Here is a 16,553-nt window from a genome sequence, read left to right on the forward strand (position 1 = left end):
ATGCCAGTGCAATAAAGCTACCAAAATAATATATTTTCAATTATGTTTTAAATATTATGTTGTTAGTATTAAATGATAATGTTGTATTGACAGTTTGATTATTTTCATATAGCAGTTTTATTATTTTTGTATTGTAAAAGAGCATAAATATATTTTTATGCCCAAATATGTAATTGTGCAATTTACTACACAGACTTATTAATACACATTTGTGTCTGGCCTAAATGCTGTTACCTAATGCTTGTGATAACATTTTGTTCATATTTGAGGCTGTTTTACTAAGTTTAAAGCAGAACTTGGTACAAGTATTCTGTTGTTTCTGATTAGTCATAGCAAAATCACAGTCGAAAGCAAATGTTAAAATGGAAAACTACCCACCAACAACAAACACAGCCATATAAATTGAAGCCACAACCATATAACTGAATTGGTGTTTGGTTATTCTGGCGCTTATTTACATGCATATTTAGTTAGTAGCCCCTTGTGTATTCAGCTTTGTAAATATTTTTTTAAAAATATACAAGCTGTTTTTGTGAACCTAGTTTGTGTATTTTGTTCTGATATATATTTTGTCATGTTTTGTTTATTAGTTACAGTAATGTAAATGCAGAATAGTATTTTTATCAGTGTATTTTAGTTGGTTTATTGAGTATTTTTCATTACTGGTTGACTGTAGTGATTTTGTGGACCACCAAATTCTCTCCAATGGATTAAAGTACAAATTGTTGTGTAAAAAACTTCACTTACTTTGTTCAATAGAATTATTACGGTTATTAGTTTAAAATGTTATAAACTTAACATGACTTGCCAATATAAAATTATAAAAAATAATGTGCAGGTGGAATGTTGGCAAGTGATCTGCACACAGTGTCTTATTCTGCATCCTGTGGTAAAATGTAGGTTAAAAGAATATTTTTGTGATCATGATATTATGGTGATACCAGACATATCATATGATTTGATACTGCTGGTGAGTGCTCACCAATCATAGTGGGCTGATGATTATGGTTTTGCAATTATTGTTTGTTTTAATTTAGATGGAATGTGTTAGTATTTATATTAAAATTACCTTTTTTTTCAGAAGTGGATTGAATCTTACTTTAACTGGATTAATGAATCTGTTAAATTTACTGGTAAAAGTGCCGTAATAGGTCCATCATTTTCCTCAATTTATTTTATTAATTCAGATGTAGTTTTGCCTGATTCTGAAGTAACTAATGAATATTGGTTTAATCTTGACAAGTTTCAAAGAATTCAAATGTTTCAAAGGTGAGTGACGTGGTATATTTTTTCTTTTGTGTGTTGTTTAGCACGTATTAAAGAAATTGATGAATTTAATTTATGTGATGTGAAGCTTACAGAAAAGACGTAGTTTGGGGAAAGGGAAGAGAAATTTTGCTCAGCTAAAAAGATTTTGTAAAATAGTTTTCCTGTAGTTGAGACTGTCTGAGGATCTTGGCTCATGTAGAGATTTGAATTCCTGAAGTACGTTGGGGATACACAACTGTCCATAGATCTGTGTGTAGACATTGATCAGGTTTTTAATGTTCATGGGCAGCATTAGCCCACATTGCATGAAAATAACATCACTCACTTAGTCATCCAGCAGAAGTTTACATTCACAGTGATACTAGTGACATGATTTGGCAAGGGAAACTACTCTTCTCTCATTGCCTTATATTTTAACCTTGCTTGAGGTCAAGCTCTCTCTCCTACGTCTCATAAAATTGGACTTGAGCTCTTGCACTGCTTAGTGGGGGCTTTAGATCCATGTGGGTAGTTCTTACCAGAACAGCTTTATTCCGTATAGTGAGTCAGTTGAATACAGGTGATTGTTCTGTGGTAGGTTTAGCCATGTTCAAAATGAGTGGTGAGCCCAGAAAAGGTCCACTCACAGCAAATACTTGCATATTTGGTTCTCAGGTATTACTCTACTCTTACAGTTTTTCATATTAGCTAGTCTGAATGCTGCTGTTGAAAACTACTGCTGTAGCTTACAACTAACAGTTTGTGTGTATGTGTGTGTGTCACACCCAGACCTGAATACACACACACACACACACACACACACACACACACACACACACACACACACACACACACACACACACATACACACACACACACACACACACACACACACACAGTGTGTGTGCGTCAAAAGTATGGAAACCTGTAACAACTTTAAAACTGTTCCAGATAGAAAACTATAACTTTCAGGATAAGATATCGATCAACTACTTTACCTTTTGACGATAAATAGAATTTCAACACTTTCTTGCAGATTGGCTCAGGGATTGTTACTCAGATATTTTAAATGGTAACAACCATTGTGTGGTACATCATTTGAAAGGTCTCTTTAAGGCAAGAAGATTGGTATAAATAAAAAGTTAGTAAAATGTCTGTACCAAAAATAGCGGCGGAGTAAATTTTGGAGTTTGAAAAGAATTACATTGATAATTTAAGGAACAATTTATCACAGATAAATCAATTTATAAAAATTTGCTTAAATGGATATTATCGAATAAATTTATTTAAAATAAAGTTATTTATTAACTATAATGTTAGTAAATACTTACATTCCAATTTAATAAACGTTCAAAATGTCCTCCTTCAGTTGTTTGATAGTGTGGCCAGTAGGTCGTAAAAGTATGATACTGCATTATTCAATAATTCCTATTTTGTACTGATTCTCAAATTCTATTTTGTAAATTACCAATATCTTGGGGCTTATTATGATAAGCAATACAATTGGCCCCATAGAAAGTAATCCAAAGGTTTGATAAGTCCCGTGTTCTTGCTGGCCATTCTATTTGACCCCTTTGGCCAATCTATCTTCCAGGAAAAAATAAATTTAAAATTTTACATACCTGAAGGCCGAAATAAGGCAGCCACCATCTTATTGAAACCAAATGTTTTGGAAGTTGGAGCCAAAAACATTTTGTATATTTGGAATGATATGCTTGAGAAGCAAAGCCACATATTTCACTGAGCTTAAATTTCCATCAACAAATATAGTCCCTATCGGTCATCCAATATATATATATATATATATATATATATATATACTTTGAGTGAATACTGTGTATGTGCCTGACAATACCAGTGTCAATTAATAATATCAATCCAGTATCGAAAATTATGGTGATTTACATTACCATTAAAAAAAAAAAGTGTGGCCTCATCACTAAAAACTATACATTGTTTAATAAATTAAGATCTGCACAAATATTGTAAATATTAATTTTGCTGAGCTCAAGTGTTCAATCATAGTCATCTTCATTAAGTTCTTGCACCAAATGAATTGTGAAGGGTTTGAAATTTTCACTTTTTAATGTGTGAATTCTGAACTTTGACTAATTTTATGTTTTCGTGCCGCTGTTTGAGTTGAGGAATGAGAATTCTCAATAAATTCTTGCGTAATCTTAACTATTTTTTAATATTATTTGGTTGCATTTTTAGGCCTTCCTGGTTTTCTCCTATTATTAATGCTGCCTATTTCTTCAAATCATTTGGTGATTTTTGCTACCTTTTGAGATAACGTTACAATTATTAAATGTTACATTGAACAATTCACAGAATTCATTATATGACATAACTCTTTATCGCCAAAACCCCTCATCAATAAAAGTTTGACCCTCTCCTGTACATTAAGTGACATGTTGATAGCAGTGCAGAAAAAATTAATTCAGTAAAAACCAACAAAAAAGGTAAAAAAGATGTAAATAACAGAAGTGGGTTACAAATGTGGTAAGGATAGAAAAAATCAATTAGCCAACCAATCACAATAGATTCTCATAAGGAAACTAACAGTGTTATAATGAAACACTAAATAGAATATTATACAACAGTAAAGTAAGCTTTATTTTTGCAACAATGGTAAAGAGACCATCAATGATCAGTTGATCAGCATGATTAGAGGGATATATTATTTATTTGCTCATTAAATTAGAACAAAAACAATTATTATTTTAAAAAGTAGAAATTGTTTTTTTTTTTTAAATTTAAATTTAGCTTTTAGAATAGATTTTTATTAAATTAAATTAAATTTTAATTAATTCAGTTTAATTTCTTTTTATTAATTTTATTTCTTGAACTTAACTAAATTTAATAATTTTCAAATTCCAAATTTTTCCCCTGCCATTTTAGGTACAGAGATTGTACCAAGTTTTTATTTATACCATTTTTCTTGTCTTAAAGATAGCTTCAAAATGATGTATCACACAAAGGATGTTACCATTTTAAATATTTGTGTTACAACCCCTGTGCCACCACCATTAAGGGGGTTGATATTCTATTTCTCATCTAAAGGTAAAGTAGTTGATCGATAGTTACAGTATCCTATCTGAAATGGTTTTAAAATTGTTGAAGGATTTCCATGCCTTTGACTTGCTCTCTACATATACACAGGTGTATCACGAAGTTCTCTCAGGACTTTCATAATTTATTCTTCTTTTCACTTGTGAAAATAATGGAAAAAGTTCATATAAACATTGTAAAATGTTTTGTTTGTGAGTTATGGGAAGTGAAAGATTTTGCTTGTATTTCAGCTACACCAATGAAGTGAAGCTGTACTGACATTTCTGGGATATTAATTAAGGAAGGGACAGATAAGTGATTTTTGATGATTTTTTTTTTTTTGCTGAAAAATCAAATAAAATAGTTCTCATAACCATTCCTGCAGTAGTTTTTGAGAAATCTGGGGTGAAAATCAATAAATTGGTGAAAAAATCCTGTTTTTTATGTTCTACGTATATTAACTTTGTTATACAGAATTATAATTATAATTATAAAATTACTTACTAACAGTTATCAGTAGTAATACATGTTCTAGCACTTTCAGAATTTTATTTCCATCTTCAGGAACGTACGGTATAATTTATTATATGTTATTATTTAATTGTAATTCTGTATATTATATATACCAACAGGCCATGTTAAAAAATTAACAACTTTGTTAATTGGCAATAAACACATAAAACTTTTGAACAAAGATTATAGAGAATTTAATATATTATATATTAATATGTATTTATATATATATTAATGTATGCTATGTTTTCATTTTGACAAACTCTTCTGATCCTGCCATTAATATTTACATCACCTACATTGGCTTGACATTTATTTTTCCTTATGAATTATCTCAAATTTAACTCAGTCATTTAAATGAATATGGATATCATTTTCTCAAAAATAATGTGCCTCATACTCAACCTAATAAAACATAATTTGACTAGTTAAACAGTTATAAGATGGAATTTTTATCAATCTGGAATAAAATACATAAAATAGATTTTTTATTTTTTTAGAAATTGTTGGATGAAACTCTTAATTTTGTTCAAGAAAGTTGTATTTAACTTAAAAATGCATGGTTTAATGTGAATGACAGCGTAGTATAAGGAACTGATTTGTGGGTTTTAAAGTAAGCAAAAAAGTTACTTTAAAGATTTTTCTTGTTGCATAGTGCTTTAAATAGATAGACAATAATAATGAGCAGTTTTCTTTTAAATAAAATTAGTAAAAAAAATAAAGAACTCTCATATTCACCATGTTCTCTCTCTCATTGTTGTTTTTTTTTTTTTTACTATCCTTACCATTGATGCTTGTTCACCATTTATAATTATCCTATCAGTCGATATAAACCAAAAAAATATATTTTAGTAACTGGCATTTTGATTGTATCACAAACCCTCCCACAATTGAAATGTTTATAACAAAAATAATATATACAATACATTAAACCTTACAAATATAAAAATATCAACAAAAATAAAAAGAAACATAATTTCTTAATTTTAATTTAATATTAGTTTTCTTAATCTTTCAAATGATACTTTATCAAGAGGCTTGGTGAGTATGTTAGCCACTTGAACATTCGATGGTACATAAAATTTTTTTATTATACCCTTTTTCTCTTGAATAAAATGATACTTAATGTCATTCTGATTTAACCATTTAGGTCACTTATAAGATTTACTAATTCGTATAGCAGACAAATTGTCCTCAAATAAAAATACTTCTAAATCACTTGAATTTTCTGTCACATCTGATTCAATTAAAATATTTTGAAACAAATAAGCCTCACTGACACATTGACTGAGAGCTACATATTCTGTTTCAATGAAAGGCAGAGCAACACAAGACTGTTTCTTTGAATACCAAAGTCCACCACTGGTGGACTTTCTATCTGCGGTGTCACCACTTCAGTCAGCATCTATAAAACCATTGATAATACCAGTAGTTTAATTTTTAGTACAAACTCAATAGTTCCTTTATTGTAACATAGTACTGATTTTAGACATATTAATAAATCATTACTAGCACAACTTGTTTATCTGTTTAACACTTATACTCGAATCTGGTGTGGTGCCTAACATCGCATTTTTATAAATGCAGTGTTAGGCAGCACACCAGATTTTTTTTTTTAATAGGTTGTATTATTACAATCTATTAATTTTTGACACTTATTTTCTTTCATAATATTTTCTGGTTTTTCTCTTGGCAAATAATTATAATCAAAATTATTGTTCATTGGAGTAGAGACAGTTTTACAATCAAACATTAGTTTGATTCAGAGTTATCATGCTATGATCTTTTAAACTTTATTTTACAGTAATACTTATTTTACAAATCTTTCATTTTAAACTTATTCATCATTTCATGCTTAAAATCATTAATTTCTTGTGTATTTGAACCCGTGATAATTAAATCATAAACATATATTAGTACACAAATTTTTAAAACAATAGATAATCTTAAATACAAACAATAATCATTACTTGACTTTACAGAATTCTGAGATATTAATAAATACATTTTTTTTCAGTTCACCATGCAAAAATACACCAAAGACATTCATTTGCATAACAGGCCAGTCAAAATTTACACTAAAAACTAACATTAATCTAAATGTATTTAATTAGGCAACAGGAGAATAAATATTATCTATTGATCCTTTCTGCTTGAACTCTCTGGCAACTAACCTAGATTTAAACTGAATTGTTTTGCCTTGATTATCTCATGTAACTGACAGTTTAGTTTCTTCATATGATGTTGGTTCTTCAGTGTTCTTCGTCACATTAACAAAGACAGTCTCATAATCATTATATTTAACTGGTGGCTGCAGCTGATATCTAGGACAAAGTTGTTTTCTATCAGTAGGACTATTTCTTCTATCATGTTCAGTGAACTTCTTTCTAAACTTTAATTTGCAGTCACATCCTTAATTATGTTTTCAACATGTTCAACTTCAGATGTAGGTTCTTCTTTCTTCATGCTGACATTACAATCAAAAAACGAAAAATTATTTTGTTTATAGGAACAAAAATAACATCTCTTTCTAATGTTACTTCATTCATATCTGGAAAAGAAACCTTCAGTCCTTTTGTACTCTCATTATAACCTATAAAGATTCACTTTCTAATTTTAAGATCAAGCTTCTTTCTCTTCTCTTTTGGTGTATGCACCTCCACTTCTGTACCAAACAGTGGTTTTATTTTTTAAAATCAAAAGTTTACTTATTAGTCCATAATTCATAAGGTGTACTTATTTAGGTGTACTTTGTTTATAACTGTACTTGTCCCAGTTCTGTTAATCAGATACACAGTTGTATTTGCTGCTTCAGCCCAAAATGACTTCCTTAGATGTTTTGGCCGGGATGGTTCTAGCTGCCTCAATGATCGTACAAATTTCTCGTTCAGCATGACCAGTCTGTTCAGGATTATAGGAGCAATAATCTGATGTTCTATTCCTTGCTGAGTCAGAAGTTTTTTCACATTGTGATTAGCAAACTCGTTTCCATTATATGTTCTTAAGATTTTAATTTTCTGACCTGTTTGTTTTCACACAGTTTCACAAAAAGTTCAAGTTTACCATAAACTTCATGCTTATGTTTTAAAAACTACACCTGTCTATAATGCGAATAGTCATCTTTCAATAAAAACCCAGCTTCCATAGGACCATAGACATTAGCATGGATTATGTTTCCAACTTCAGTTGATTGTGAATTACTTCACACAGATTTCATTTTTATCATCACACATAATACCATTCTGATTCAAAAAACTTTTCACATGATTAAAATTTTGATGTGCCACACCTTCATGATTAAACATTTTGTATTTGAGTTCACTACGGCATCATTGGCCATACAACAGTCATCTTGTTCTATAAAACTCTGGTTATCCAAGCAAAAGATCATACAAAAAAGTTTATTTGAGCATCTAGCCAATGCACAAACTTGATTTGTTTCCTTGTAAATAAATCATGCTTCATAGGCATGTGACTTCAAATAAAAACCATTATCCAGAGCCTTGCCCTGTGAGAAAATATTCATCCTTAAATCAGGTACATACAGCACACTTTTCATCATCATATTTATGAACTTATGATTTAATAAAAACCGTACCAATTGCAGTGATTACAGTCCCATCGCCTATTCTTATTTGCTTCTGTTCATTAAGCTGTGATCTTTCTAAATATCTTTAGATCATGCCACATTTGCTCAGATTGATAGTGGACTACCATTCTGTATCCAAATTTACCTCAGAATATCCAGTTTAGGCAATCTTTTATTTGAATCATTTACATTTTACTTAATTGCCTCTGATATTTTCTTTTGACGAAAACCAGCTGTCCTTTAATATATGGCCCATCTTATGACAAAAATGGTACACAATATCTTTTTTTTTTTCATAGAACTTGAATAATTGTATGTCCAACCTTTCCATAAGAAAAACATTTGAGACTAAATTTATTTACATGTTTAGCAGTTAACACTGCAGTATCTTTACCAGATTTCAAACTCTTCTAGCTGTTGAATTGCTTAGAATTTGTTGATTTTCAGCTACCGATTCCCAAGCAGACACAAACTATTTATATAGATGCGGCAAAAACATAATTATTTTTGTAATAAACATTTTTTCTGCTATTTCTTCCGTCTACTACTTAATAGTAGCAGTTAAATTTTTAATTTTTGATAGAAAGTCTATAACACTGTTTTCAAACCGTGTTATGGACTTTACAAAAATTTTATGGATACAAAATTGCTGCTGTAATAGAAGAATACTCAAATTTGACTGATGCTCATATATTGTTTTCAGTTTAGTTTACATTTCATTTACAGTCATGCATATTAAAACATGCGACAGAGGCTTACAACTTTGAGAGAGCATATACTCTCTCTTATCATTGTCTTTCTTTTTTTTATACTACGCTTACTGTAGACACGCGCTATTGACACTTATACTATCAGTCAATATAAACCAAAATGACAGTTTAATAATTGACATTTCAGTTGTATCACAACATCTCTAAAACATTTTTTTCATCTCTCTGCCTTTATACTTATTTTTTAACTCTTATCTGAAAAAGAAATTGGAATATAAATTAAATTTTGGTGCAAAATTTAACAAAAAGCAAAAAACTCTTCTCTATATTGCTTCTTTTTTTTTAGCAAAAAGCTTTGTTTAGTGTGTTTTGGCAGTTAAGTTTTAGACTTGATATAGTTATGAATATTTGTCTTTCTGCCCAGTGATCTCAAATCATTCTATCTCTCTTTCCAGTCACTTTACATGTGAATGAGTCTTGCTGGAAGAGATTGCTATGGTGTTAGTTTAAAATTAGACTAAGTTTCATCAGAAAAATTAAAAAAAAAAATCATCCCCATTTGGAGGACCAGGTGAAGTTGTTAGTGAAAGAAGTGCAAACATGACTTAATGAAATTCTGATTGATAATTATTTAAAAAAATATAAAAATAATGATAGAAAATACAAACAGAATTGTAACATAGCGTAACAATATTAAACTATTAATTATTAACAAAATTGTATTTAACTTGAACATGTGTGGCTTAATATGAATATACACAGCTTAACTTGAGGAACTGGTTTGTGGTTTTAAAGTAAGCAAAAAAGTTGCTTGAAATATTTTTCTAAAACACTTTTTTCATCCATCTGCCTTTATGCTTATTTTTAACTCTTATCTAAAAAAGAAATTGAAATATAAATTAATGTTTGGTTAAATGTAATCCAACACTTTCTATAAAATAAAGTGATCTATTTTATGTATTCAAAATGGCAGCCATTCCAAATTGATAAAATTTTTTATGAAAGTTTCATTTTGATTACTGTTTATATAGTCAAATTATGTTTTATTAGGTTGAGTCTAAAGCACACTATTTTAAAGAAAATTATATTTATATTCATTTAAATGACTGAGTTACATTTGCGGTAATTTATAAGGAAAAAACCAAAATGTCTAGCTGAAGTAGCAGGATCACAAGAAGAATTTGTTGAGAGTAAAAGTAATGACTTTTTAATTTCTTCTGTCAGTCTCTTCTGTTCATTTTTGTTTTAGGTTATCTGTTCATTTGAAAGAAAATTCACAGTTATTTGGAGAGTTGGCTGCATTTGAACGTGACGTACCATTACGAGATGTTCTTGAGTTTGATATTCCATACTTTGTCCAATACTTTCATCTATTTTCTTCTATGCCATTGCAATTATTAAAGTATATAAAAAATCCAGCATGGGGAAGAGGTAAGTAAAGGCCTCTCAGTTTATTCAAAAACTGAAGCTGTGTTTTTTTTTATAATATATTATAGGAACAGTAACAAAATGGATAAATGAATATATTGCAAATGTAAATAATTTGTCCATGTATGAGTAATAAAGACAAGTCAAAACAAGGCTGTATCAGATGCAAAATATAATTTGTTTGAACCAGTTGCATAAATTCGTATTGAAAGTGGAATTGAATAAAAGTTCTTAAAAAATGTTAAAGAAATATTTTACATTTAATCACATAGAGGTGATATTGTCTATTCGCTGACATTCGCTGTATAAGTAGAGCAGTGAAGTTTCTCACTTCATCTCTCACGTATCCAGTAGAGTCAGTTTACCGTGATTCAGAGTACACTGGGTTTGGACAGTGTACTTGTCAGGGCTGTACAACGATCGGTGGCTGTTAGTCAACCTATGTTGCTGCAGTGTTTTTAACAAAGCAGCAGCATAATGTGTTGCAGTAGTGCCACCGTCGGCTGAATAAGGACGTTTCCTTTGCATTGTCAGTGTCCCCTTTACATAGTTGGTGAGGCCAGATAAGTTTCGGATCCTCTAGCAGGTTCAGGAAGCGATTTCGCTTCGACCTCGCCGGTGGTCAATAGGAGCTTTTAACTTTTGACTCCTCGAGTGGGCTGCGGAATAGATGGTCTGGTCGAGGAAGATCTAGTTGGACGCTCACCTGGTCTTGTAGCAGGTGGTAGTTTCAAACAAGCTGTGATCGTAGTGCCTGGCGACACAGCTGGTGTAGTTTTCTCTAGTTTAGCGATGGAGCAACTGGGAGGAGGTTGTTTAGAGGACTTGGTCGGATTGGCCAAGGACCTGGTCTCCGGTCCTTAGCTGAGAGTAAAAAAGATTTAGAAGGAACAATGAACTGCATGGATGAAGTCCTACGCAAGAACTACTGCATGGAAATAAACAAGAACAAAATGATAGTAATGAAATGTAGTAGAAATAATGTAGATGAACCACTGAATGTAAAAATAGGAAGAGAAAAGATTACGGAGGTAGAAGAATTTTGTTATTTGGGAAGTAGAATTACTAAAGATGGACGAAGCAGGTACAATATAAAATGTTGAACGAAACGAGCCTTCATTCAGAAATATAATTTGTTTACATCAAAAATTAATTTAAACATCAGGAAAACATTTTTGAAAGTATGTTTGGAGTGTAGCTTTATATGGAAATGAAGCCTGGACAATCGGACTATCTGAGAAGAAAAGATTAGAAGCTTTTGAAATGTGGTGCAATAGGAGAATGTTAAAAATCAGATTGGTGGATAAAGTGACAAATGAAGAGGTGTTGCATCAAATTGATGAAGAAAGAAGCATTTGGAAAAATATAGTTGAAAGAAGAGACAGACTTATAGGCCAGATATTAAGGCTTCGTGGAATAGTTGCTTTAATATTGTAGGGACAGGTAGAAGGGAAAAATTGTGCAGGAAGGCACTGTTTGGAATATGTAAAACAAATTGTTAGGGATATAGAATGTAGGGGGTATACCAAAATGAAATGACTGCCACTAGATAGGGAATCTTCGAGAACTGCATCAAACCAGTCAAATGGCTGAAGACAAAAAAAAACTCTTATTCTACTTTTAAAGAGTTTTACTTATTCTATTTATTAACGAGTTTAGGCCAATGATTATTTGTTGTTTGGGTTGAGGAACTATAGGAATCTGTTTTGAGATCAAAAATTCCCTGATGGAAATGAAATGGCTGTATGACACGAGGCAGGCATTGTCATGATGAAGCATCCACTTGTCTGAAATGTCTGGTCTCATGTGAATCACTCTTCCTGAGCCTTTCAAGGACACCTTTGCAAAACACTTTGTTGACAGTTTATCCTGGAGGAACAAATTCTTTATGCACGATACCCCTACTGTCAGAAAAGCAAATCAGCATAGTTTTATTCTTAGATTTGCTCATTCGACATTTTTTCAGTCGAGGAGATGATGAAGTGTGCCACTCTTCGCTTTGCCACTTTGTTTCAGGATCGTACTCAAATATCCAGGATTCATCATCTGTGATCAATCGATTGAAGAATTCTTGTTCATTGTCAATCCTCTCAAGAAGTTCAATGCACATTTCTTCGGTTGTCTTTCTGTTCTATTGTGAGGTTTTTCGGCACCAATTTCTCACAATCCTTTCGCATGTCCAAATTGTCTGTCAAAATTTGATGTACGGTGAAAGTGTTTAAATTTAACTGTTCACTCATCAACCTAATTGTTAAACGATGGTCTGATCTCACAAGAACCCTCACACGCTCAACGTTTTCGTCAGATTTTGAAGTTGAAGGTCTCCCTGAGTGAGGTTGATCTTCAACGTGTTCTCGGCCTTCCAAAAATGATTTGTGCCAGTGGAAAACTTGTGCTTGGTAACACTGTGTCTACCAGTCTGTGCTAGACTGGTTTGTTCATCCCTTCCACATGCTCAGTACGAGTTTCAACTCCATTCAGCCACACATTATTTTTGACAGCATCAACAGTTGAAACAGGCCTATGGGGAAATTGCTTCTCAAGAGCACAAGTTTCCCATAAGCAATGTTCCCCATAGGCCTGTTTCACTTTTCAAAGGTCACACTTACGGATTTCCCAAGTTTAACACAAAACTTGATTGCACAACGTTGCTTTAAATTCCGATGCTCCGTTTTCATAACACAACAAAAACACAACTTCATTGATGGCGCTGTCAAAAATAATGTGTTGGCTGAATGGAGTTGAAACTTGTACTGAGCATGTGGAAGGGATGAACAAACCGGTCTAGGCCAGACGGGTAGACACAGCGTTTCCAGATCCCTTGCAGTGTTACTAATGTCATTACTTTTCTCACACACCTCATATTTCCTTTTTTATAAGTATGCAATAGTTATTTTGTTAAATTGTCTTTTTGGCATGATACATTTTTTTTTATTCTCAATTATATGATATGGTTGCATTATTAAACACAAAGTATAAAAATTGTATCATTGGGCTTGTGCAGTTTAATAAATGTAAATTTTGTTTTGAAACACTGCAATTGTTTTCATGCATTGTATTCTTCTGGTTATTGAACAGGGGACATTGAACTGGTGTAAGTCATTTACAGTTGTCAAAAATAAAATATTGATTTTTTAATCTTTTTATTTAGTTAAACATTTAGCAAAAAAATAAATGCATAATTTTGTCCCTTTCTACAATCTTGAAATGCCTTCTCTTAGTTTAAAAAATTTGGAAAAAAATAAAATTTAGATATTATTCTGTAAATACATTATTTTTTCTTTTATAAGTCAGAATTATTTTTACTACACTTTATAACTTCAATCAACTGTTACTCATTAAAAAATGTTGTTAGGTAATATAAAATGCTTCTTAGAGTTTTTTTTTTTAATGTATTTATTCCTATTATTTTATTGTAAAAATATTATAAAGTAATTATTTTTTATTTCAGATAGTGTTAATACTATAAGAATTTCACACTTTATCCCATTCCATGAGTTGTGTTGGTATATCTGTCCATCTCTAATTTGTGGACATACTGTGAAATTAAAAGTTGATAATAGAGCTACGCTTGTTACTCTACTATTTATAAGATTATGTCAAGAAGCTGGGTAAGTTTAGCTGGGCAAGCTTGGTAAGCTATTGTAGAAAGTATTGTAAGAAAGTATTTTATTGATATAAAACTTAAATATGTTTTCAGGTTTAGTAGTACATTAATTATCTGAAATAATTTATCCTTGGCACTGATTTTTTTAGATAATTTGTCATTCTTTGTTAAAAACAGGATAAAGAAAGCACAGAAAGTAGTTTAATTTTATAAATCAAGATTAAATATAGTTGTGTTAATGAAAGTTGACATTGAACATGTTCATGTACAGTTATTTCAGAGTGGTTTAGATGTTATAAACATGAATTATATTATTCTTTTAAAAGGTTTTATATTTTTGAAATTTTAAATTGATGTTGAATTACTTTTTTAAGTAAGATAAAAATGATTTAATTTCACAGTAGTGTATAATTTGCCAGCTGATATATACCACACATTTTAATCTTCAGCAAACTGAAACAAATTAAAAAAAGAATTTTATATCTATAAATAATGTAGAATAGGTGCATTTTAGGAAATTTAATTTATGTTTTGTAGGTAAGTCTATAGAGTTAATAGCCGCTTCCACACTGGTCTCCATGTACCTTCTTTCTTTTTCTGTTTAGCCTCCAGAACCACTGTAACGAATTACTTAAGAGGATGAACGAGGATGATATGTATGAATGTAAATGAAGTGTAATCTTGCACAATCAAAGGTGTAGACCATTCCTGAGATGTGTAGTTAATTGGAAGCCAACCACAAAAAAAACACTCGTATCCACAATCTTGTATTTAAATCCATATAAAAGTAACTACCTCTGTCTACCTGTCATTCCTGTTCTTTTAAGTGTCTCCATTGCACTGACAATTATGATTTTGCCATCCCTTCCTTAGTCTTTCAATGCCTTTTTATACTAACTGGGTACTATCCTCAAGATTGGTATGATAACGCCAATTCTTCCATGTGTCCATACTTGTTAAACTGTGTTTTTTGATCAGAAACTAAAAGAAGTTCTCTAACATTCATTTATAGTTGTATTTATGATATGTTGTGAATGAGGCTTCATAGCTTCTTCTACAATACTCCATTACTAAAATTAATGAATGCCACCCTAAATTTTTTGGTAGTATCCACATCTCGCCGCCACCATAGTTCACACTGTTTTCAAGGAATGTCTAAAAGATAATTTTTTCATATTATTTTTATTTTTGTCCCATAAAAATGATTTTATATACTAATTCCGTGACTGTTTTTGTCAGTATTTTATTTTTATCTCTGCCTTCGGATGGAAAAACTACATTCAATAACCTGAAATTTTCTTTACTTGTCACCATCCTTTTTTTGCAACTTATCATGGAATAGTAAAAGGCACACATTCTTTTTTGTGAAAGTTTATCTCCAGCTTCATCACTTGAATTTTTCTGTCAATTTCTGCAGCATGTAATCAATGTCATCCCTGTTGCTGGCAGTGATAGCTTGATCATCAGTAAAGAGTAAGCTTTTTAACATTCTGTCATCCATTTCATTGCCCATTAATTGGCATTTTCTACTCCCATTTTTCCAAAATATACTAAGATACATTTTAAAAAGTATTAGGAAGAGACATCAAAGTGTTTAAATCCTGTCATAAAAAAATCTTTCAGAAAACTTCCTTCCTGTACGCACTACTCTTGGAATCCTTGCACAAGCCTTTTACAACATTTACAATATTTTTTGTACTGTTATTACTCTTCTTCATAAGTTCTTAAAGCTTAACATGAGGCATCAGACAATGGCTTTTTTCAGGTCAACAGTAAGGTAAGGTGCATTTCCTTTCTATATTCAATACATTTTTGCTATTTAATGAAAATATATTCTCAATAAAAGAAACTCAAAATGAAATCTGTGTTGTTCTATTTTTATAATAGGTCTATAAAGCCTACCCATAAAAGCAGAATGTTAATCTTCTATATTTTGTATAAAATAACACTTTATTTTATTGTTCTTTTTTTAAAAATCCACATTGACTACTGTGATTATTAGCCATTAATAAATGCCAACAAGATGCAGTGAAACTACTATTTATGATTAACCATGTCCTGTAGATTACAGGACATGGTTAATCATAGCTTAGTTTATAATGTATGTTACCCTTATTACACTAATTTTTCTATTTTTATAATACTGCTACTTATGTTCAGTTTTTTGAAACAATCAGACTGCAAAGAAAGCAGTTTTGCCCAGGATCTTTATGTTATAATTTCTGTTTATGCTTTTAAGTGCTTGGTTCATTTGTTAATTTTAATGGTCATATCTGCTGTTAAACTGATTTAAACTACAGTGATATTTAGTTGTTTTTCTTATAACCTCTTAACTAAAAATTTATTTGATGACCCAGTCGTTTTTTTAAAGTTAATTATGCATGTTAGTATGTTTAAATAATCCCAA

The 16,553-nt window shown here is 30.9% G+C and overlaps 1 protein-coding gene across 2 annotated transcripts in view; it reads left to right on the plus strand.

Moving 5' to 3' along the window:
• The window catches only part of LOC142333005 (uncharacterized), a 69,501-nt gene that overhangs the window by 5,921 nt on the left and 47,027 nt on the right, over window positions 1-16,553 (plus strand). Inside the window, exons 2-4 of one of the 2 annotated variants that reach the window (XM_075379780.1) lie at window positions 1,085-1,269; window positions 10,361-10,542; window positions 13,991-14,150. In XM_075379780.1, coding sequence (XP_075235895.1) covers window positions 1,085-1,269; window positions 10,361-10,542; window positions 13,991-14,150 — 527 coding nt within the window. Of the gene's footprint in view, window positions 1-1,081; window positions 1,270-10,360; window positions 10,543-13,990; window positions 14,151-16,553 lie in introns of both variants that reach the window. The other variant, XM_075379773.1, reaches the window with a different exon arrangement.

Source organism: Lycorma delicatula, chromosome 1 (assembly GCF_047948215.1).
Source record: "Lycorma delicatula isolate Av1 chromosome 1, ASM4794821v1, whole genome shotgun sequence".
Classification (NCBI taxonomy): domain Eukaryota; kingdom Metazoa; phylum Arthropoda; class Insecta; order Hemiptera; family Fulgoridae; genus Lycorma; species Lycorma delicatula.